The 12116-nt window shown below is 34.6% G+C and overlaps 1 protein-coding gene across 12 annotated transcripts in view; it reads right to left on the bottom strand.

Moving 5' to 3' along the window:
* PAM (peptidylglycine alpha-amidating monooxygenase) overlaps positions 1 to 12116 on the bottom strand; it is a 240452-nt gene that overhangs the window by 48274 nt on the left and 180062 nt on the right. For 11 of the 12 annotated variants that reach the window (XM_036410914.2, XM_036410915.2, XM_036410916.2 and 8 more), the window contains exons 11-15: positions 10976 to 11056; positions 10615 to 10691; positions 9962 to 10065; positions 2463 to 2647; positions 1374 to 1439 (exon numbers count right to left, since the gene is read on the bottom strand). In XM_036410914.2, coding sequence (XP_036266807.1) covers positions 1374 to 1439; positions 2463 to 2647; positions 9962 to 10065; positions 10615 to 10691; positions 10976 to 11056 — 513 coding nt within the window. The remainder of the gene's footprint in view (positions 1 to 1373; positions 1440 to 2462; positions 2648 to 9961; positions 10066 to 10614; positions 10692 to 10975; positions 11057 to 12116) is intronic. The other variant, XM_045571809.1, reaches the window with a different exon arrangement.

Here is a 12116-nt window from a genome sequence, read left to right as displayed (position 1 = left end):
TATCTGGTATATTTTTATATTTCTCTTTCAATCCTAGACCAGTGGTCCCTAAAGACCAGTAGAATAATACACAAGCTACATGGGTCACTAAAATGACTTTTGGTGAGATATTTATTTTCACAAAATATAGGAGGTGACATTCTGATGGACCCACTAATTTCAATATATGAATACCATAGCCTATTTTCTTCAGTATGAAAACTGAGTCAGAATAATGTTTCCTTTTCTTTTTAAAAATATGTATTTTATTGATTTTTTTACAGAGGGGAAGGGAGAAGAATAGTTAGAAACATCAACGAGAGAGAAACATCGACCAGCTGCCTCCTGCACACCTTTTACTGGGTATATGCCTGCAACCAAGTGTACATGCCCTTGATCAGAATCAAACCTGGGCCCTCTCAGTTCATAGGCTGATGCTCTATTCACTGAGCCAAATCAATCAAGGCAGAATAATGTTTTCTTACTTTCCAAGTAAAATCACTTTATAGAATTTTTATTCATAAATAGAAAGAAACAGTTACCATAGTAAAATAATTCATGTGTTCATGCAATTCTTTCCTGGTAACAATAAGACTTTTGGGTATATTTAAACTTCTTGATACTATATATGTGCTACCAAACACAAAAGGGTAAAAAAATGAATGCAAAGTATACAAATGTTTTAAAGGATTTGGTTTGCAGGCATATATGATATTCCCTAAATCCTATTATTTAGAAAGTACTAACTTCCAAACAACTGGCAATAAACCAAGATTCTGGAGAGCAATTTCTAAGTGCCAGCATATGCAGTATTTGACATGCAAGTATGAAGTATTCCACTTAAAATAAATAGAACCCAGGAAGAATGATGCCTTAACTCATCCGAGGGCAATTTAACACAAAACTACAAATGCATAAAACAAGAATCCCTCATACCTTACTGAAGTCAGAGAAGAAAGACTTAAGAGAGTCAAGAGCTGGGTTCAATTCTTAATTTCTTTTTTTTTTTTGAACCTCAAATATAGTTAGTGAACACACCATACTAAATACATAGGAATTTAAATGGTAAAAGTTATTAGATTTCAAAAGCAGACTTCTAATTGTTTCTAGTGGTTATATTTGCACTATGTATAATATAAGAGTTACAATATTAAATAAGTAAAAACAAAGAAAAATCTAATGGGACTAAATTACACTAATGAATTTTACTTTCAATGAAACCAGTAAGAGCAACAATTGACCATTTTCTCATAAATTATGCATTAATCAAAACAGCAATACACAACATTGGAGGCTCATAAAGACATAAAATATTTCAATAACTTTAAAATGTGTCTGCCTACTTAGATAATGAACATTTTTGTAGGGCTAGCTACAGAAATAAGCATACATACCCTGTCCTAACACTTCTTCTTGTTTTGGCTGCTGAAGTAAAGAAGTCTTATCTTTATTCTCTGTTTCTGTAAAGGATCAAAGAAGCAGAGCATAAATTTTTAGTATACATTACATGCTTCTAAGCAGTTTATTGGAAATATGCCACCAACATAAAAATATTATACAGGGACTTGTGTTTCATTAAAGCAACAGTAATATAAATTTACATGTAGAAGTACTCTAATTCACCCAGAAAAACTAAGGTAACCACCAATAACTCAATAACTAGATCTACTACCCTTTTAGTCATCTATAAATGAATGATACAGAATTTTATACATGCAATAATAAAACTGTCCACGTTTCTTTTTTTAACTGAATTTTATAATATTTTAACACATATTCTTTAAATACACCAGGATCTTAATAAATGACCTGATTGCTATATTAACTTCTTTCATAAATTTCCACCAAAAATTATAAATTTCTCTAGTATTTTAAGAACAAACTTGGAAAACTCAGTAAAGTCTCAGCATACTGCATTTAATAAAGCAGGGTGTAGGTTTTGAAATTTTAATCTAAAAAATGACCACCAATATGACTGTTTTGCAACGATTCTGAGAATAAGACCAAAAAGGCCAAGACTAGTAATGCTTCATAAATCAAGAATTGTTCTTTGCTTGACAAGGCCCATTAAATAGATGATTGAGGGTATGAAAGCGATAACCATTTTCATTGGCAAACTCTAGCACTCTTTAGAACATGGTATATAAATTCATAAATTGCATGTCATTACTGCTATGGGTAGAATGAAGTGGGAAACTAGAAAGTACACTGTAAGTAAAGAAAAATCTAAGATAATGATCAATCCCCAAACTAATACCTTGCACCACGAGTTGAGATTTTTCACTTTACCTGTTTTGATGGGGGCATATCAGGAGGGAAGGAAGGATTTAGAAGAAGGAAAAGAGGGAGTCAGATTATGGGAGCACGTGTGATTGTTGGACAGAGAAGAATGATTTTAAAAATTTAATCAGCTAGTTAAATGAAACAAATAAGGCAATAGAAAATACAAAACCACATGTCCCTTTAAATGACACCAATTTTACCTCTGTGATGTCCATGCATCATAACCATATCAGACTTCACAGGAATTGGAATATTGGCCTCTGGTGGTATGTTTCTGAACATATCAGGAGCTACATTCTGTGTACAGGTCATGAAGGAAACTGCATGCAGGGCTTCCATGTAATACATAATGTATAAGTTGCACATTTCATCATTAGATGTGCCACTGTGGGCAGAAAAAACAGACACAACAAATCAGCCAGTCACATAAAACACATTCTAATGCAGGAAAAATGCAACCAGTAAATCTGCCAGAAATGGATTCAAAGGTGAAAATAGTGTGCATTTATTTTATGGCTTTCATTAAAACCCATCCAGTTTCCAGCACCAAAAGCACATTGTCAGAGGCAGAGTTCCACTTAACAACGGAGTACCCATTTGCAGTCTCTCCATGGATATCAGCAAATACTGCAGCTGGAAATAGCAATGGAGTAGCAGCGAGATAACTGTCTTTCCTCTTCTAAAGCCTTTTATTCTTTAGTCTTTCTTCCATTCACTAAAATTTGGATTGGGCAGCGTACCTCGCTTATGGAAAAATCTTAATTATTTACTACATAACAGTAAAATCCAGAACACTTAGACAGAAATGTCGTATGTTATTTACAATCTTTAAAAATGACTTTTTCCACAAATCTGAGAGTCCTGGAAGTTGTTTTTGCTTACTGCCACCTACTCCCTTGTGGTCAGGTGAATCGTGAATCATGTGCTGATACTAAAACATCATAATTGTTTTCCTGATATCTGACGTGGCACCTTGGCATCGACAGCAGAGAAAAATGGGGCCTCAGATGATAGAAAAGGAAATCAGCCATAATACCCATGTTTCCCTGAAAATAAGACATCCTCCGAAAATAAGACCTAGCGCATGGAAAGATAAGACATCCCCTGAAAATAAGACCTAGCGCAACTTTGGGAGAAAAAATTAATATAAGACACTGTCTTATTTTCGGGGAAACAGGGTATCTCCGAAGGGCTCAGCCCTGAATGGGATCTGCTATGCAACTGAATGACTCACTGTTAAAAACAGATGTTGCAACAGAGAGATGGGCACTTCCAAGAAACAGTTCCCAGCAATATAAATAATGCTTGGTGGTTTAGAAAACATGTTTTTTTCTTCCTCGGTTCACATGGGTTACTATGCATTTCCTTCTCTTCACTATTATTAGGAAGGAATTGTTTACATCACCACAGAACTTATATATACCAAGGCAGGTCGGGCATAGGAATAGTCCATGAACTCTGACAACGTTTAGCAAGCCCATGCTAATAAACAAGTTACACGGTGGACGGTTTGCAGGGCAGAAATGCGTCACTGTTGGTTTTTCCAACCATGTCATGCAGCACTCACTTCCTCTCCATAGCAACAGTAATGACATCAGCAAGGGGAAGGAAAAAAATTGTTTCCAAACAGGGATGTGGTTTCTCTCAGCTCTGAAAATTGAGAGCCCCTGAAAGGCCACAGGCATGAGCCCTGCCCTTGGGAAGCTCTGTTGATGCTTTAAAAATAATTTGGCTTTTCACTCTCTGAATCTGATACCTGGAAACATACTTGTTCCTCCTGTGGAATGTAAGCAAATGTTGAAGTGCAACCCCAAACAAACACCTGTTCCCCACACATATCTTTAGGTGTCGAAACACCATTCCTAAGAGTTACATTTTAACAGCCGTGGAGGTGGTTAGAAAATTGTGTGCTCCACAAAGAATGGCTGGTGCTAAAGTAATAAATCAGAGCCTCCTGCCATAATGTCCTCCCTCCCTGTTCAAAATGAGGAAAAATGTTCAGATCAAGAGAGAGAAAGATGGAAAAGAATTTTAAATTGTGGTTCCTTCTTAGAAAACCTTGAGTCATCTAGCAGACAAGGAAAGCAAAATAAGCATATAAGCTTCTCTAGTTAATGAGAAAAAAATTAATAACTATATAATAATAAAATGAACTTGCAGCTGATTTTTGGCTAGATCCATCCATATTTTTCTTTTTTGGGGGGGAATACAATGCCCATGTTCGCTTTAAACATGTGATTTAGTGATACAGCCTGATCTACTCACCAATGTAGTTCATTTAAGGTACTGATTCCTATTCAAAATAGAGTTGACCAAATAATTTAAGAATCTTTGCTATTACAAATAAAATTTTATTAAAGAGCTGACAAGAAAGTAATATTTTATTCTTTTCCATCTGTAATTAAACTCTGAGTCAAGCTAACTCTGAGCTCTTATCGAAAGGATTATATCCTAAACATGTGTGGATTCCAGTCATTTTTAATGCTAGAGTTTGCCTATTTTATTTCACATTCATCCTTTTTTTTCACTAAAAAAAAGATAGCAACCCCCAAACCTGACTTTAGCCATAGAAATTGCTTTCAGTATTTCTATGGGAGAATTCTGACACCCCAACCCTTATTTTCCATAGAGAACAATTCTGTAATCAAACTCTGTGAATCTGAATAGCTATTAACATGAGGAAGTATGGAGGGAGACTGTGTTCACACATCTGCCCTGACTCCACTGAATGGCCTTTTAAACATTCCCTAACGCTAGTGTGATTCTCTAAATGATGATTGCAGGCATCACTTATATTCCAAAATTACAGCGTGCGTTCCTTTCACCTTCTTGCATAATGAAGTGCTTTGGGGATAACTACTTCTTTATGCCAGCTAGCTTTAAATCTGACAAAGGGTGGCAAGCCCTGACATAGCCTTCAACAAGTATTTGTTAAATGAAGAAAGAATGAATGACCTATTTTAATAAATGTTTACAAATTACTATGGCATAAAGTAACTGTTAGCCCTGGTATGTATATACTACACTGCCAAGTCAGGTCAATTTTGCAAACTCAACTGATTTATGGCATTTAAAAAATATATCTATCTATCTATCTATCTATCATCATCGTCTAGCTACCATCTATCTATCTAGTATCTAATTGACTGATCCATCCATCCAGGTTCTATGGGAATTTCCATAAAAAGTAATTATTCCATATTATAATGATAACAGATATTTAAGTACAAGTATTCTGAAATGCACCATTTAAAAACTCCTCAATATTATGGTACATATACCTTGACTATGTCTCAGACAGTGACACTCCTCTTTGATGAGTCATCCATTCCTAGACCCTGTCCCTTACTAGTATACTCAACAGATGTGAGGCTTAAAAATAATCAGTGATGGGTACTACTAATTTTGGAAAGAAACTGGAACATTTAAAAAAAGTTATTTTATAAAACTTTTGTTTTCTAAGATGTTGCATGGTGGCTTTAAACTTATACATTAAGACGCTATTGATCATATAACTCTATCTTTGCACATAATGCATGTTTTAATGACTGAAGTGTTGTGCTTGGTATCTGTACATATTCACTAGACATTCTTATATATACATGAAATAATTAGTTCCACATGAATAATATGACTAACAAAACTGACCAATTCTTAAGAATTAATTTTAAATTTTAGCATATAAACTTTTAGGCAAATTAGCTTAATTGGCTGACAATCAAATTCTTTTTTTGCTTGTTTAAACTTGACTAAACATTCAAAATAAATTTAGGTGTTTGGTTAAATATAATGCATTAATAAATGTTTCATTCTACACTCAGGTGTAGAATATTGTTTCCTCATAGGTTAATTAATACTACGCTGTCAGTTTATACATTAGTACAATTTTGTCTAGGAGATACTATTCAAATTTACTAAAATATTAAAAGAAATATACCTGGATTAAAAATGTTACCATTAAGTATTAAGTATTTATTGATCTGATTTGTCTTAAACCCACCTATTTTTAAATGGTTTTATTTTTTATTTATTTATTTTTAAAAATATATTTTATTGATTTTTTTTGCCCCCCTCCCTTCCTCCCTCCCATACATACCTTCCCTCCCCAGAATTTTATGTTCATTGGTTGTACTTATATGCATGTATGCAAGTCCTTCGGTTGATCTATTATCTCCCCCAGATCTCCCTCCCCTCCCCACTGTAAATTGACAGTCTGCTTGTTGCTTTACTGTCTCTATATCTATCTTTTGGTTCATCAGTTTATAATGTTCTTTATTATCCATAAATGGGTGAGGTCATGTGGTGTTTCTCTTTCATTGATTGGCCTATTTCACTCAGCATGATGTTCTCCAATTCCATCCAGGTTGTTGCAAATGATAATTCCTTCTTTTTTATGGCAGCATAGTATTCCATTGTGTAGATGTACCATAGTTTTTTGATTCAATCATCTGTTGACAGGCACCTAGGCTATTTCCAAATTCTGGCTATTGTAGATTGTGCTGCTATGAACATAGGGGTGCATATATCCTTTCTGATTGGTGTTTCTAGTTTCTTGGGATATATTCCTAGGAGTGGGACTACTGGGTCAAATGGGAGTTCCATTTTCAGTTTTTTGAGGAAACTCCACACTGTTCTCCACAGTGGTTGTACCAGTTTGCATTCCCACCAGCAGTGCACGAGGGTTCCTTTTTCTCCGCAACCTCGCCAACACTTGTCGTTTGTTGATTTGTTGATGTTGGCCATTCTGACAGGTGTGAGATGGTACCGCATTGTTGTTTTGATTATTAGTGACTTTGAGCATGTTTTCATGTGCCTTTTGGCCTTCCTTCTGTCTTCTTTTGAAAATATTCTATTTAGGTCCATTGCCCATTTCTTAATTGGATCATTCATCTTCCTTTTATTTAGTTGTATCAGCTGTCTGTAGATGTTGGAGATTAAACCTTTATCTGTGGTAATATTTGCAAATATGTTCTCCCACACCGAGGGATTTCTTGTTGTTTTGTTGATGGTTTCTTTTGCTGTAAAAAAGCTTTTATTTTGATGTAGTCCCATTTGTTTATTTTCTCTTTAGCTTCGATTGCCCTAGGGGCAGTATCAGTGAAGAAGTTCTTTTGGCATACGTCTGAGATTTTGCTGCCTGTGGATGCTTCTAGTATTTTTATGGTTTCCCGTCTGATGTTTAAGTCCTGTATCCATTTTGAGTTTATTTTTGTGTATGGTGTAAGTTGGTGATCTAGTTTCATTCTTTTGCATGTGTCTGTCGAATTTTCCCAACACCTAAATGGTTTTATTTTGAGATAAATCCCAGGAATGGAAAATCAGTCCTTAGTTTTTAAACTGTTTTTTTTTTGTTTGTTTGTTTTTGTTTGTTTGTTTGTTTGTTTTTTAGTTAACTATGCTTGTTCTAACTAAGCAACATTTTCACCAATCTGAAAATGTCCAGTTGAGATTAGCTTGGATTGGGTGGGAGAATCACTCATCTGTAAATCTTCCTAGTAGGCCACTGATGATACAATTTTCCTTTAAAATCTAGTTTCCAGATGGCTGCAGCATAAGGGTAAACACCTAAAGTTGATACTTTGCCCACTGCATGGAGGGGTTATCTACTGACCCCACACTACCTCTGGATACCTGGTGTTTGTACTACTAGTAAGTTGGCTTCAAGTTGGGGATTCTAACACATGGGTTGGGGGTAGATGGGAAGGGGAAAGAGGGAGAGGAGAATTACAGAATATCATTTAACTTCATAGACATCATAAAATACTAGTTTTCTTTTTTTTACTGGTTACATTCTCACTGTGATTCTATAGTAGCCTATGGTAGTGGTATCCATTACTTCACACAACAGAATACTGCTGCTATTACCTTTCTAACACTAAAAAGCATACAAAGTGCTATAGGAAAGTTGGGCATTATTATGAGAATTTTATTCATTTGTACATTTATTCAAACTTGTCTTACTAGTTTACTAGTATCATTCCACTGGAAGAAAATTGCTTCTTTATTATAAATGAAATATTCAGTTAATGGACTTGCTCAATAACTTAATTTCCTGTAATTTCTTTGTTCCATTTATCTTACAAAATGCATTTCCTTTGGCCCACATGATATTTACAAAAAGACAGATTAGCGTAGTCATTTTAGGCTATTATTTTAAAGCAAAATGCACATTATAAAAAAGACAGAATTATTCTTAACTCATGGAACTGTGAGAGGCCTGCAGATATCACTTCATTCTCTCATCATGGTACACAAGGCATTAATTTCTGTGGTTAATACTGCCTCAACGAGGATACTCAGAGGGCAGAATCTGACCAACATTACAAGATCCCCACACCACCACCAAATTATAAAGGGACCCCCAAGCAAGACATTCTACTAATTCCACACTTAAACTTGCAGACTAACACACAGAATGTGTTGAATGGGTTATTTTTACTACTTGGTGTACCTATTACAAAGGTTGATAAAATAACCAGTGGCATTTAAACAAAGTTCCTGGGGCTCTACAGAAACATAAATCAGAGAACAACTGATCAATATCTTCTGAATTATATTACTTCACATAGTTAAAGGCTGTTACGAAGTGAACTGTCAGACTCCTTACATCTAATGTTGTCTATGATATTTTGTCAACCCTTTTCTTACCATTACCATTTCATGCAATTCAATCACGTTATTGCTTTCCTCAAGTCTCTTTCCCAAATTTATCAAGTTTATCCAAAAGTAAAGGTGTTGGAAGCTCCTTGTTTAATATATATATATATAAATTAATAATTTTAAATTTTACTTTTAGCCCTAAAATTGATGCTTAGTGATATATAAAAACTCTTTTAGAGTAACTTAAAAAAATGCTACTCCACCATCTCAGGTGTCTTTTTCTTTTATGTGAATCGGCACTTTCGTCTTTAGTGCATCTCATACTGTTTTCAGATGTCTACTTTCTCTAAGTTCTTACTGACCCAAAGATAAATGTTTTTAATTCCTGCTTCTAAGTGGCATCAATAAATATTTTATAACTTAGTTTAACATGGAAGGGAGGCTCCTTGTTTTTCTTTTCTAACAAAAGATATGAAAAGGGCTTTTAACCTTCATTTTTAATTTTAACAAAAATTTTTGAGAGTTCACAGTGCCTTGAAATTTCAATTAGTGTTATAAAATATACTTATTTCATGGAGGCTCAGTATTTTGAAAATTATTTGATAGTATGACATTCTCTTTTGTAAAGTGCTGAGTATTATTCTCATTTTGTATAATACACTGGAAACATTAAGTATATGGAAGTTTTAACAGGAAGAAAAAATCATGGTTGTAACTGGTGTGCACTAACCAAGCGCAGAAACCATATATTTGCCCAAGTGTGAACACAGGGCAAAATGACTCTTGAGAGGGCAAAAATTCATAATCATTATATTTTTCTTTAAGATGAGTAATATAAACTCTGTGATAATCGTAATCATGTAGAGGCATGATAGTGAAGGTCTTGAGTAAGCAGGAAGAATGAAACATTAAAAAAAAAAAACCCTTATGTTTTAGAGTTCATCCAAATCGATCAGTTCTAGAATGATACAATGCTATAGTTTGTTGTAGTTGTTCATGATAAAAAATAACACAATTCATTCACAAAGATAACTATCACCTATAATCATGCCTTGTCCCAATAAAAGCTTTTTAAACAGTGAAATCTGCAGAATCATACCCAATGTGGGTGGCTTCTGTCCTTCCTTCACCAGTGAATACACATCTTGCTGCTAATATGTCACCGAAACTTACATCTACTGGGTGCTCCACAGGGTAGAAAGCCTGCCAAGAATCAAACAAGAAGATTCATTAAAACTACCAATAAAGTCCAGAAACACTTGCTTTAATAACATGAGACTTGGAGCATCCTGGGAAGAAAGTATGAAGAGACAGGCCTCCATCCCACCCACACCACCAGCACCACCAGGCTTAGAAATATTAAGAGAACTGATAAGAAAACCACCAAGTTCAAAGGTGTATGGAACTAAATTATACACAGTAAAGGTAGATTTAGAAAGGTTTAGAGCACATGTGTCAAACACAAGGCCCGCGGGCCAAATCCGTCCCGCCAGGCCTTGCAATGTGGCCCGCACCGCGCTGTCATCACTGCACTCTGCTGCGTTTTCATCACAATGACAGTTTATGACTGTTCAGTAAACCATTCGGCCCGCAATTTAGGCTGGATTTTAGATTTTGGCCCCTTCTCTGATTGAGTTTGACACCCCTAGTTTAGAGTCTAGAGAAATTCACAAGGGTCCTAAGAGAGCTTTTAAAATTGCTATCTGCTGCTTAGTATTTTTTTTCTTCCAAATTAAACTAGATTCTACACACCTGTGGCAGTTGGGGGCTCTGGCGTCCAATCAGCGCCCACTGTCCATTTCTTACTCTGTATCCACTTACTACCTTACCTGAAATGAACACAAATTATAATTATATAATACAATAAGGTATTAGAAAAATAAAATCATCGTTTGCTTTCTTAACTCAAAATAAAATCTAGATATTTTCAGAACTCCAAATGCAATAGGTTTTAATGAAAACTGAATGATGAAAAATCATACAGAATTTCAAAATATTGAGCAAAATCAATTTCACTGAAACAGATTTAATGTCAATTTGCATTTTATGTTTTTGGTATTCGCAAGCACAATGGTAAATATTTATAACTTAACAGGTAGTTTAATGTTCTTACCTAAATGATGAGTGTGAACTCTATAGGCAAAGACATGCATTGGATAATTATTATAATGACATGAAATGTCAGAATTCACCACTGTTAGAAATAAAAACAAAGAAAAAAGTCATCATTCAACTCTAAAAGTATGTACAAGATATTCACAAGCTGATTTTCTTATGAAGTAAACACAGTCGCATATACAGCAGACACTAAGCACTCATTATGCAACAGCCTCTTTACTAAGATAAGTTCAAATGCCTTTGTCTTCACATTTTATAACATTCATACACAAAATGACTAGGGCCAAATCAAAATATCCTATCAATGAAAATAATGGCTTAATTTGTTACCTTTATCATTAAATTTACACAGTTGAAAGGCTTAAACATTGTTTTTTAAAATTCATTTTCTTTTATTATTTTTTTCATCCTCACTTGAGGATATGTTTATTAGTTTATAGAGAGAGGAAGGGAAAGAGAAAGAGAGAGAGAGAGAGAGAGAGAGAGAGAGAGAGAGAGAGAGAGAGAGAGAGAGAGAAACATTGATTGGTTATCTCCCATATAAGCCCCGACCAAGAACTGAATCCACAACCTAGATATGTATCCTGACTGGGAACCTTTTGGTATACACAGTGATCCAACCAACTGAGCTACTGGCCAGGGCTGTTTCTTTTATTTTTAAAACAGAAGGAATTTTGAAATGTGATTGCAAACACCTGAGGCGTCTAGATTCACAGTTCCTAATGATAAGGGGCCATTCTATATATGTTTCCTTCCTTAGAGTCTAATGCAGAGTAGCTATTAAATAAATGCCTTTATCTTAAGCAAGTGAACTGTTACAATGGGACCCTATTTGTCATTGACTTTAAAAGATTCTCAGTAAATCAAATAAAAAAAAATTTACTATGGCACTTTCATCAGAAGATCAGATACAATGATAAGTAATATTTTACTTATTCCAGTAGTTTTTTGTAAATTTAGGAGAATCAGCTATTATCCCCATTTTACAGATGGAGAAATAAACCCAATACTGTCTTATCCAAGTTTAATGATCTTGAATAGGGTTTTCTTAGGAGCAGCTTTTAACTTTAATGCAGAAATGTTTTTCCTGATATCAGTGAAGTAATGGTATGAATTAATTAAATGATAATAAATAA

Source organism: Pipistrellus kuhlii, unplaced genomic scaffold (assembly GCF_014108245.1).
Source record: "Pipistrellus kuhlii isolate mPipKuh1 unplaced genomic scaffold, mPipKuh1.p scaffold_m20_p_4, whole genome shotgun sequence".
NCBI classification, from domain to species: Eukaryota; Metazoa; Chordata; class Mammalia; order Chiroptera; family Vespertilionidae; genus Pipistrellus; species Pipistrellus kuhlii.
The sequence above is the reverse complement of the archived record's forward strand: the minus strand, read 5'-3'. Positions and strand labels throughout refer to the sequence as shown.